This window comes from Astyanax mexicanus, chromosome 14 (genome assembly GCF_023375975.1).
Source record: "Astyanax mexicanus isolate ESR-SI-001 chromosome 14, AstMex3_surface, whole genome shotgun sequence".
In the NCBI taxonomy this organism is placed as follows: Eukaryota; Metazoa; Chordata; class Actinopteri; order Characiformes; family Acestrorhamphidae; genus Astyanax; species Astyanax mexicanus.
Window position 1 is genome coordinate 26,330,935 of NC_064421.1, and position 12,595 is coordinate 26,343,529.

The 12,595-nt window shown below is 37.5% G+C and overlaps 1 protein-coding gene across 1 annotated transcript in view; it reads right to left on the reverse strand.

Annotated features, from left to right (window-relative positions):
- Positions 1–2,126: 2,126 nt before the first annotated feature.
- The window catches only part of asap2a (ArfGAP with SH3 domain, ankyrin repeat and PH domain 2a), a 109,041-nt gene continuing 98,572 nt past the window's right edge, over positions 2,127–12,595 (reverse strand). Inside the window, exons 22-28 of the mRNA XM_007252207.4 lie at positions 11,667–11,880; positions 9,411–9,557; positions 7,902–8,031; positions 6,724–6,809; positions 6,495–6,577; positions 5,022–5,141; positions 2,127–3,137 (exon numbers count right to left, since the gene is read on the reverse strand). Of these exons, the coding sequence (XP_007252269.1) occupies positions 3,063–3,137; positions 5,022–5,141; positions 6,495–6,577; positions 6,724–6,809; positions 7,902–8,031; positions 9,411–9,557; positions 11,667–11,880 (855 nt within the window). The 3' untranslated portion in view covers positions 2,127–3,062. The remainder of the gene's footprint in view (positions 3,138–5,021; positions 5,142–6,494; positions 6,578–6,723; positions 6,810–7,901; positions 8,032–9,410; positions 9,558–11,666; positions 11,881–12,595) is intronic.

Consider the following 12,595-nt stretch of genomic DNA (forward strand, 5'->3'; position numbering starts at 1 on the left):
TGCTACCACTGTTCTCCACTAGATGGCAATTTTATCATTTTAATCCAGTTAGAACTATAAGCATGCAATACAAAATGCAGAAGTAAAAAAAAAACAATGTATATTCTGAATCCACAGATTACCTACTTTACACACCTACTTAAAAATAGAAATATGTAAAATTAGGAAAAGGACAAAGCAGGCGACTCATATATTTGGTTTAATTCCAGTTGCTCCATTTATTTGTACAGTATTAGAGTCAACAGAAGGACACAGTAAATGAGGGTGAATCGAGGTGGATTCTTTGCCTTGGTTAGAAGTGTCTTCTGGAGCTCCACACATACTACCCAACCTGGATCGATAAACATGACGTTGAAACGGATGTTTTTAATCAGTTCAGTTTTCTTTGTTTACAATTAAATATACACATACAAAGTCTTCACTTATTTACAGGTCTAGATAAGACAGCTCCTATTCATCATTTCCAGTGAGTTAAAAGGCAGAGGAATATTCTAGAAGGTAATTACAGGCCTCCTCTGGCTGCTAAAAGTTACAGGTCACCGTGTTTCAAGCTCAGAGACTAACGTATCTCTTTAATTAAACATTATATAACACATTCTAAAGAGTTGCTCTGCAACCAACTTAAAAGTCCATGACGTAAAACATATTCCTGTACAATATTACATCTGCAGTCTCCACTCGTGACCAAGCGTGTGGTTTAAAAAAAAATGCACTGTTACTGGCTATGAGGAATGATTTCATCCTTTCCCACAACTGGGAGATGGGAGAAAAATACAGAGAAAACAAGAAGAGGGGAAGAAGGGGGCGTTGGCCTGGTCCTACGTATTGTTTAATGCTTGAGCTAACATAAATACCTGTATGTTACTCTAGACTTCAATAAGACCTTGTGGATATAGTGGATATATTGGACATATTAAGATAGTGGAGCTAGTAGTAGTGAGTCTGTATGAAGCTATTATATATCAGATTTCTAACGAAAGAAGCGTAATTAAAGTGACAGAAAGGATGTTTTACACTATGTTATATTTACTATTTGTGACGCTGACTCCACAGGAAGAAAACACTGTCTTCTCTTTTTTGCTATGAGTTGTAGAAACCTGGTGGAAAGTGCAGGAGGCCTAGTGAATTCAGACTGAGCAGAGAACAGGAAGCAGGTCAGGGGCATTAAAGTGACCAAACGGACAAACGGCAAACTCGTAGAAGTCTTCGCCGGGACTCTGTACCAGGATCTGTACAGTCACGCTTTTTTACAGTCTCTTGTGTATTAACACATTTCATTATCACATTCTTTCTGTCACACAAATATCGTCACTGTCATAGCAAGTACCTACCTATTTACAGATGAAGAAGGTGAAAAGGGAAAAACGCTCTTTTTTTTATTTACAATAATGAAGTCAGTTTGGACCATTTTTTGGACTATTAGTCAATTCCTCATTAAAATGTTTACACAATGTTAATGACAGTCAGGGCTAGGGCTGTACGATAAAGCATATTTTTGTTGGTACCACAAGATATGAGCTTTCTGTGATATTGTCAATAACTTTATTGCATACAGCTCTGGAAAAAATAAGAGACCACTTAAAAATGATGAGTTTCTTTAGTTTTACTAAATAAAAAAACTCTGGAATATAATCAAGAGGAAGATGGATGATCACAAGCCAATTAAATCAAGCGGAACTGCTTGAATTCTTGCACCAGGAGTGGCATAAAGTTATCCAAAACAGTGTGTAAGACTGGTGGAGGAGAATATGCCAATATACATGAAAACTGTGATTAAAAACCAGGGTTATTTCACCAAATATTGATTTCTGAACTTTTCTGATTTCTGAATTCTTTGCATTATTTGAGGTCTGAAAGCTCTGCCTCTTTTTTGTCATTTCAGCCGTTCCTCATTTTTTTTTGCAAATAAATGCTCTAAATGACAATATTTTTATTTGGAACTTGGGAGAAATGTCCGTAGTTTATAGCATAATACTATTAATTAATAATGTTAATTTTACTTTTTAAACATATACCTATGAATAGCTAAATCAGGGAAACTGATTCAGAAACTGAAGTGTCTCTTTATATTGTCCAGAGCTGTATATAACGTTATTGTATGTGTATCACGGTTCTCATCAATAACGTTTTTCTTTTTTTTTTTTTGTCAGTATCGTACACCCTTAGTCAGTTTACTTAAATAGTAAAATACCAACACACTAAAATGGAAGGGAGGTTTTGCTACAACAGTGACGATACATACACACAAAAACAATAATCTGCCCCTTTTTTTTTTCGCTCGCAAATATATATTTTTTGCTTTTTCTTCCCCCTTCTCTCAGTCACACACAGATACATATTGCAGAGCCAGAGCTCTCCCAGGTGTGAGCAGTGGAAGTTCTATTTATATGTTCCGAAATGGGCCACCGACTGTAGAAACGGGGACAGTGGAGCGCCCCCTAGGAGAGGCAGCACCAGCTCTATTCTCCTGGGTCAGCACCAAAAGGTCCTTCAAAGTCAAACCTCTTACTCTGACCACGCCGCTCATGGAATGTGAATCCACAGATATGCTTTCTGTAGGTACGAATGGCACCACATAAATAAAACCCAAAAGTCTTCCTCTATTCTACTGGATGTAGAACCTCCAAAACATATTAATGGTGCACTTCTGGGACAGAGCCTTCATCTCCACCATTGTTTTTTTTTTTTTTTTTTTTCTTTTCCAACTTTTGTGCCAAGCTCAGGAGAGATTACAAAAGTGCATTTACCGACTCAAAGCCGCTGACTACAATCATTTTTTTCTTGTCTGGTCAACGAAACAAACAAACAAAAAAAAGGCTTCCACAATTTTTAAGAACTAATATGATATTCAGGAATGAGGAGCACCAACAGCCATTGCACGAGTCGATCCACAACACCACGTCTCGGAGCCGGCTGGTTAAATCTACAGGTTAAGGTGAGAGACTAGGTGATGAAACAAGCTTATTAATGGAGATAACGGTAACGGTGATAAGTGGGGCCCAAGCATGAAGACGCAGGAGGTGATCAATTTATCCTGGGTCAGGGTCGCTTATCTCCGACTGTCAATCCACCATGAAGTGTACGAACGTGACCGGGAAGGCACCTCTCCTCATTGGTTCCCCCTCTATATGGCCCAACTAAAAGGAGAAAAAGCAAAAGAAAATAGGTCATTATCCATTATTCAATCAATCAATCGAATGATTAGACTATGGAAACCTCATGCTTAAATCATCACACACTGGCTATCAAACCAGTGCATTTTAAATGTATAGTAAACTTAAAATGAGGATGAAAGTGTTTTTTTAAATTATTACGGGGAAGTTTTAAAGTGTTAGCACCCCCTGCTGGTTAGGCACACTTACATGAAGTATTTAAAGATAGAGATATTTTAGAAATTGTTCAGGAGTGGGTGGGGAACTGACATGGTTCATTTACATTTTAACCAGTACATCATTTCCATGATTTGTTAATGACCTTTTCATGCCTTCAAGGCAAATTTTCATGATTTTTAAAACATCAGTACAAACATGGACAATAAAACCAAAAATCTCCTAAAACTATGATTTTGACTGATTATATTAGGTCAAAAATGAATCAGATAAAATGTTGACACACAATCTTTAATAATAAAATGTGCGTCAGATCTGAGCTGGCATATTTGTTAGCTCAAAATAAATTCTCTTCACCGATAAACTGAAACACAAAGATTTCCATGACTTTTCCAAAACTTTCTGGGTATTTTTGTTTTTTTCAAAACTTTTCTAGGCTTGGAAATTGCTATTTTCAAATTCCATGACTTTTCCTGGTTTTTCATGACCGTACGAACCCTGACTGAGGGGTTAAGTTCCCATTTGACGATTTTTCTGTTCAGCTACAACTAATAACAAAACTGGATTTACAAAATGTCTTAAGAAACCTTTCTTAGATGTCTTTCTTTTTTAACAATTCACTTTAGAATTTTTTTAAAGAACAACTAGTATTCCCAAAAAATACATTCTTAAACATTTTCTTAACCTTACGAAAGCCGTCTCACTAAAATTAATTGTTCTAATAGTTTGACTAAAATTAAGGTTAAATTAAACCAGTGAAGTGAAGAGAGCTCTGAGAGTAGTTGGTGTTTATATAAGGAAGATTTTTGTTTGAAATCGTGTTTAATGAAAATGTTTGAATGCTTAGTTTGATTAAGTTTTTTATATTCATTTTACTGCATTCAACTGCTTACCAAAGGTGGGAACACATCACTAAGTTGCAAATAACAAGTCTTAAACGTCTTCTGATCAAGTCACCAAATGTAAAGTAATTTTAATATTTAACCCCAATGAAGTAGTTGAATAGTAGTGTACTCAGAAAGTCCAACTCAGTAGTGCAACCAGAAATCTCCCGGTTAACATGTTTTTCAATTTGTTCATATTTATTTTCCCTTTACATTAAATGCATTGAATCTAAGCTTCTTGAGTATTCAGTTCAGTGTAGTCCTTCAACAAAAGAACACCAGCGATTGTTAAAAGTCAACACACAAACAACTAGAGCTCTGTGGCATGTGTGCTGGAAACAAATGACCCCTTGTTCATTTCCTGTGCTAAAGATGTGCGCAGCTAGCTCCGCTGATAAACAAAACAGGTCCACGTGGGGGAAACATGTCCTTCTGAGTCGCTGAAGCACATCTGTAAGTAAATAGCAGTGAGATCTGGTGGATGGAGATTTGCAGATTTTGAAGACTTGGCTTCATGCAGGGCTAATGACTGAATACAGTCAGTGGAAAAAGAGGTGGATTTGGAGGGAAAGCAAGCAGCAGCTGGACTGCATTCATAACAAGCTGGACTGAGGGGATGAATGAGGTCATCACATGTGTCCAGGCAGCCATGGTAACCAGAATTTGATAAAACAATTCTGTCTCTATCGCCCCCGGTCTGTGAAGAAAAGCGACCTTGGCCATCCTTCCTTCTTACTTACAAAGCTGACGTCTTCCTGTCACACACAGGACACGCATGCACTCGCGCACACACTCGCGCAATACTCACCCACCACTCCTGGTCTTCCTCTCCGTCCACCACTATCACCTCTCCCTCTGTGAACGTCAGCTCGTCTGGGTTATCGGCCACACAGTTATAGATGGCCTTCACCCGCTTCGGCCTCTGCTTCTGATACGCACACGCACACAAACCAATACACACACACAATTAATTACACAAGCATGTCACAGAAAAAGAAAACAACTGTTTTTCAATGTAAGCCCACCATCACCTTTTTAAGGTTGGAAGATATGCCAAAAATATGGTACTCAATAGTAAATACACACTATTTACTGTTCTGTTTTTCTTAAATTTGCAAAAAAATAAACCATACAAAAGTACAATGACTGCCTGCTGAATCACAATTTAAAAATAGAAAAGAATATAGCTAAAAAAAAAAAAAACATTTAAATGCCTTAAGCTCCTTCATCCATTCACAATGAACATGTATTGTTTTTGGGATGGAACGCAAATAAAACAAAACTAAACATAAATCAAATAAACATTTGATTAACCTTGATACACCTTTTTTTTAATCCCCCTAAGGTTTACCGTATTTTTTGCACTATAAGGCGCACATAAAATCCTTTCATTTTCCCGAAAATCATGAGTGCACCTGGTGCGCCTTATGTATGTATTTTTAAGGAGGAGTAAAGCCACTCCTACAGCATATAATGCAATAAAAGGAGTTTCAGTTTTTCCAGCAGTAGTACCATTATCGGCTAACCGCACTAATCACTAGCTCTTTTGCCATTCAGAAGTGGTTAGCCGTTAATGCTAATGCTGCTGCACCTAGCCTTAGTGGAAATCTGGAAATTTAAGCTTACCGTAAATTAACGGAAGCACTTTACTCACCCAAACAAACAGTTGTCAGGAGAGAAATCTGTGTAGATTAACATCCAGCACTCATTTGATTTTAAAAGAAATTGTTTCGTTAAGAATTACAGTTTTGTTTACTTAACTAAGCCAACAGAGAGACCTGCTGAATTAGAAGGAAAACATGGCAACACTCCTGTTCCTTACTAGTGTCGCATATTACGCCTTATAATCCAGTGTGCCTTGTGTATGAAAATAGACCACCTTATAGTGTGCAAAATACAGTACATTTATTTTATCACTGTTTTTAAACCATTGCTACATCCGCTTAGCCCCACCCCTAGCATTAGTAAGTAATGAATCACAGAACTCCAGACAAGTCATCATGTTAAGAGTGAATTTTACTGTTTAGGGGATGGTTTATAAAATATCCTTTTAATATCAAAATCATTTATAAAAATAAGAAATATTTTTCCATCACTGTGACATATTTTAGGTCTGAAGGGTACATACATACTAAAATACAGTTCCAAAAATAAGTAATTGAACCTATAAGTAATTAATTTTGTTGTTATCCAAAGTAAGACCCAACAGAAGTCAAACTGCAGGAAAAAATACACAATCTAGAGCACTACACAGTGATGATGCTCATTAGACTGAACTTACCGCAAACCCTTTCCTGGATACATGGCCAGGGGGCAGGGCTTGACCTATCGTGGTTGGTGGACATCCAGGAACTTCATTTGTTGCTAAGATAAACACAAACATATGACTCATAATGTAACTGCAGCTTAAACATATCTCACTGATTGAGCTTCATAAGCCCTTCATGCTCGCATACTGTGGTGTCTATGGTCAATAGATGACATTTGGTGTACTTTAAACATCAACTTACAGTTCAGGTTGTTTCTTTGACATCTGCCTGGTCTCTCCACAGAGTCCGAGCGCACCAGAGGACTTTTGCTGTAGCCTTTATCAGAGCTGCAACCAACAAATCGGAAAACATTAATAAAATAAACAATAATTCACTTTATTTATTCCTTCATCCTGCTTCTTAATTCAACTCTACAGCCAATAAATCCACACTCAGGACCATGCAGAGACCATTAGCACACTATGTGCCCTAGTTCTTAGCTCCTCTGGCTCTATGTGCTTGAAAGAGGGCCTTGAATAGGAATTAATGACCCTGGCAAAGCAGCATTTCCCTGTAGGGTATTTCCACCTTCCTGGCATTCTATATGGGCAAAGTCACCTTTGTGCTCACTGGAAAGAGGCGCACTATAAAGAGGCTCAGTGCTGATGGTAATGCACTGCTTTGTTCCAGCTTAGTCATATTCTGGTATTTAGAATGGTGGTGCCAAAATACATTCGTTTTTCATACAGTCTTTCTGATTGATTGTCGCATATCTTGAGATTAGAGCTGGACGATGTGACCACAATTTATACATTATAATGAGATATTTCATAATTCCAGTTGATACGATATAATTCTGATATTGATATGAACCAAAAAAAAGGGGTGGGCGATCTGACCCTAAAATATTAATATTGCAATATTTCATGTTTTTCGCGATTACAATACTCTTGGCTATAATTTTTTTATTACTATTACATACTATTTGATACCCCTAACTAAGATATAAAAAAATACAAGAATTTTATCAGATTTGTAACAGAAGTCAATGATCCAGAATGTCATGATACTAATAATGCACTCTAAATATCTTAATTTATCAAGGATTAAAATAAAATAAATGATTCTTGACAGATATAAACACAGTCTCTAGTAGGTACTGTATATAATGGGAAATGAGAACAGTGTGAATTTTTCTTCTTCATGATAATCAAAGTTTCATATAAAGTTCATGATATTCAAAAAAGATGACGATATTATTACATACAATACGATATGAACTGGGAAAGATGGTAAAAATATTATATCATAATATTTGCAGTAAGACATTTTTACAATACATAGTGTTTATCTCAAGCTTAAGCATATCCCCAGATAATATAATAACATAATATAAAATATAAGTGTGTGTGTGCCCATGTGTATTCCACATCACTGACCTCGTGGTGGTAGCTGTCCTGTTGATGTTCTGGCCTGGAGGTGCCTGTCCTGTTTTGGGCTGTATGTTCATGGCCTCCATGACACTGGCTGTCTTGGCAACAGGAGGAGGGGGACCGCCCGGCGCTATGACTGTAAAATGCACACCAATAATGATACAGTTACAGTAAGTGCCAGCACAACTCACAACACAGACATTGCAAAATCTGTCCCTGATCTAAAAATAGTTTGCATTATGATCTCCAAACGCTTTGTTGTCGCTGTTTTCACCTGCAATAATTATAACCTGTTATAATTTTAGACTTGTCGTCATCCTTAGCTCCCAGAACAGGTGAAAGATGAGATTTGGTGGAAGAAAAGCTTTATGGCAATGATGAAATGCAGAATCAGCAGCCCTATTTTTTTTTCTTTCTAATTTTGCCACAATCTTTAACAATGCCACCAACACCATTGTCTATGTCCACATTTACACCTAGTCACTGCATGTTTCTAAAGTATCAGGATTATATCTGCATCTCATGTGCTGGAAAAAAAAAACACTTTTTCAGACACAAATCCAGCCACATCATTTTATCTATTTACTTTTGAGCACAGATTTTCCTTTTACAGGCACTGTTCTGGTTCACAAACCTTATTTTGAACCGGTTTGCTGCATTTCCACCAACAAAAGTAGGTTCCAGGACCAGGAACGTTTGTTCTCAGCCTGAACCAAAGAATACTAGGTTCTTCGGTGTGTCTGTTTGTACAAAAGCAAAATCGCGATCCTCTAGAGTGCTCAGTGGTCTGCTGTGGAAACGCGGCATTTATTATGTATGTGGTGTTTCGAAATTTCAGGAGAATAGCGCTTTCCACCAACGTGGAACCGGCACGTTCTGGTTCGCAAACCTAATTTTAAACCGGTTTGCTGCGTTTCCTTCAAAAAAATGTAGGTTCCAGAACCAGGGATGTTCGTTCAGAGTAGGAACTGAGGGGTAATAGGTTTTTTTTTAGCGCAAACCATGTTCACTGCTGCTGTGCAATGCCCTCTGTTGATGACGTATGATGTAAATGTGGTTCGCTGGTTCATTGGGCACATGCCTGCATTGACAATTCACTGCCAAGATAGCAATGAATGTCTGATTGTCAATGTCTGCCTAGTTTTATTCAAGTCAGTGGTGTAACCTGTGCTTTCTGTAGCAAAACGCCAGAAATGAGCCTTATTTAGAGACCACAATACCCATCGGCTTAGATATATTCACAAGCGCCAATGCTATTTAGACGATGCGGGTGGAAGGCTTGGAAATATGTTGGTGGGGTGTAAGATTGCGATGGTGTAAGATAGTGTTAAACACAACTTTATCAACCACATGAATGGATTAAACAGGTAGATGAGGATATATGCCGAAATGATTCACAGAAGCAGCAACAGTGTGTGCACAAGTGCACATGTGAGGTCCCTAAGACTGGGCCTAACAGATTCATTGATCGACTGATCGGGTTTAATGATCATGGGTGGTGGAATGAGGACTCACAGGAGGAGGAGGTGACCCGCATGGGTGGAACAGGTGGGTGCATGTTGGGGGGATCTGAGGATGACCTCTGACGGCCTGTCAGATCTATAGAGCCTGGCTTCCATCCTGCAGAACCCTGGACCGCTCCACTGAGACCAGCTAACTGTGCTGTGAGAGACAGAGAGAGAGACAAAAATCTATTAATATTACTCAAAAAATGAAGAACCAAAGCTCTCTCAGTGTCCCTGTGCATCACAAGAGGTCGCTCCCTGATCCTCTACATGAAGAGAAAGTTCCAGAATGTGTCAGTTTCTTTTTCGAGGCTTTGGCTTGGCTCCAGGCCAGCAGAGCTTCATTCGGCTTTAATTACATTAGAGTCTGTGAGGAAACGGCACAATATGAACTGAGGCCTGTTGTCAGGAGAGCAGAGAGTCAACAGCCATTCACCCAACAACAATAAACAAGCCCCTATAACCAACTTACGCCTTTATTTTTATCAACTAAAGGCTCTAGGATGGTCTGAAGTTAGCCTTTTTTTGTTTAGCACTGGAGCTACAAGGCTAAATCTGCTAAAGAAAATGAAGGAAACACTTGATATTTAATAAATATGTACATTTGTTGCATATTTTCAACTTTCTTCCAGTCAACTAATCCCAAAATAAAAAGATCTTTTTCAATTATTTTATCTAAGGCTAATTGGGTTGCTATCATATCATGAAAAGGCCACTTCAGAAAATGTCTTGAGATGCTATTGAGATGAAACTGGAAATGTGCAAATATATCTGTTTGTAACAGCCACATAAATAACCTTAATTTATATGAAGGTGGCTGGTGTGGCACAGTGGATAACACCACTCCCTGCAATTGAGCTACCACATTTTGTGGGAGACTGGGGTGACTATGCTGCGCCTTACCTACATCGGCTCACTTCTGTAACAGGAATAACCTTGTAAGTCGCTGTGGATAAGAACATCGGCTAAATACCATAGAAAACATAATACATACATAAGATGGTTCTTTAAACATAAATTCATGCAGTAAAAATCGTATTATTATTATTATTATTATTACAAAATAAAGATATTGTTTATGAAATACTGTTTATTATTATATGTATTTTTATTATTATGGGTTTCATTGTTTTATGCTGTAAACATGAACTTATAGATGTGGACTGTACTTTGGCCATGTCCCTAAACCAGAATCTGATACGGTTCTGCTCTGCTCCAATGAAATTATGAAAAGTGGTTAATTCAAATAATAATAATAAAAAAAAAACTTTTGGCACACTACAGAAGGACTCATTTGCATATGGCAAAAAGAAAATTGAACTTTTTCGTATCTCCCAAGTATTTTGATGCCAAATATGTCAGATTGGTCAAATTTCCTAGGACTAGTTTATAAGAGTAGGTTTTCATATTATGCAAGTTAGCAAAAAAAAAATGGGCTGAAAAAAAGTGGGCTGAAGTCCATGGTCCAAATTGCAATGTTGTTGGTATCCAGTAAAATAAGAATTGTATAAGTGTAGGTCTTATGGTTTTTAAGTTATTGCGCAAAATATACAAAAAGAACTTTCCTTGTTTATAGCAATTGATTATGTTTTTGTTGTGCACCAAAATTCACTAATCCTACATTTACCTACCAAGTTTCATGTATTTACAACTTACGGTCTAGGCTGCACATTTTCATTTTTTTTCAGAGGAAGAAGAAGAAGAATATTACTGTTTTCAATAGTAGTGTATTTTAATGATTTAATAACTGATTTAATAACTATTAATATTTGTTGCATATCTTCAGAACTCTTTCAGAATACTCACACATGCACTGAAGCAAATCTTTAAAAAGAAAAAGATCTAATTCTGAATATGATATAAGAAGCATTGTGTGTACAGTTCAGTGCACTCATTTTCTCAATTTTGGAGAATATGCAAGTACAGTAAGTTGTTCAGAGGAGCACAGCTGTTCATGCCACCTGCCAAGATGCCCTAGTGACCTTCCCTACTCTCTAAAATGGCCTAAGGAGTCTCTGAAAAAGGACAGGTCAAGTGAGAGTTCTGCCAGTTTGGGATTTTGGGATATGTGAGGGTTATTAATACAGCAGCCGTTATAATTAGTGGAGTTCCTGTAAGATTATCAAGTAATTTAACTTCTATTGACTTTGTGCTCCACCTTTTCTTTGTTGACTACTTTACCAAAACCATTTTAATAAAAAAATAAGTCAATGCTTAGACATGCTAAAGATATGTAGTAAGATATAAGTAGTTCACGATCAGTTACCTAAATTTCTTGGGGGCAGTGGAGGTGCAGAAGTGGACAGTGGGCCCGAGGTTGGGGGGCTCGTGTTCAGGATGGTCCCATATGTCTCGTTGTTGACCAGGTTGGGCACATAGCAGCGCTTGTCCTTGGACAGGCCGGCTGGACTGGGCTGCAGCACCGAGCTCCCGGGGGTGTAGCAGCTGACCGGCCTCTCATCTCGCCGCAAGGGACTGGGCTGCACAGAGAAAGGTCAGCGGATACAGAAAAGAGAAGAAGAAGCTTTCATGGAAATTCTAATTAAAGCATTTTGAAGTTTAGCCATTACATAAAGAGTACCCAAAGGAATGGTCTGAATTTCGGCACTGTGGCATTTGGCAAATGAAGCTAAAATATTCAGAGTTCAGTCTAAGCCATCATTAAAAGATGCAGTACTTTAATATAATATTCTAATCCACTGCTGTTACCATTCAAATACAACTTTGGAAAAGTTTCATTGATTTTAGCAAATTGAAAACCTCTGGAATATAATCAAGAGGAAGATGGATGATCACAAGCCATCAAACCAAGCTGATCTGCTTGAATTTTTGCACCAGGAGTGGCATATAGTTATCCAAAAGCAGTGTGTAAGACTGGTGGAGGAGAACATTCCAAGATGAATGAAAACTAAAAACAGGCTTATTTCACCAAATACTGATTTCTGAATTATTACAATTTTATGAATATGAACTTGTTTTCTTTGCATTATTTGAGATCTGAAAGCTCTGCATCCTTTTTGTTATATCAGCCATTTCTTCAAACATTTTCTTCAAATAAATGCTCTAAATGACAATTTTTTATTAGCAATTAGGAAGAAATGTTGTTCGTAGTATATAGAATAAAACAACAATGTGCATAAACATAAACACAGGTTTATAACCATATGCATATAAATAGCAAAATCAAAGAAACTG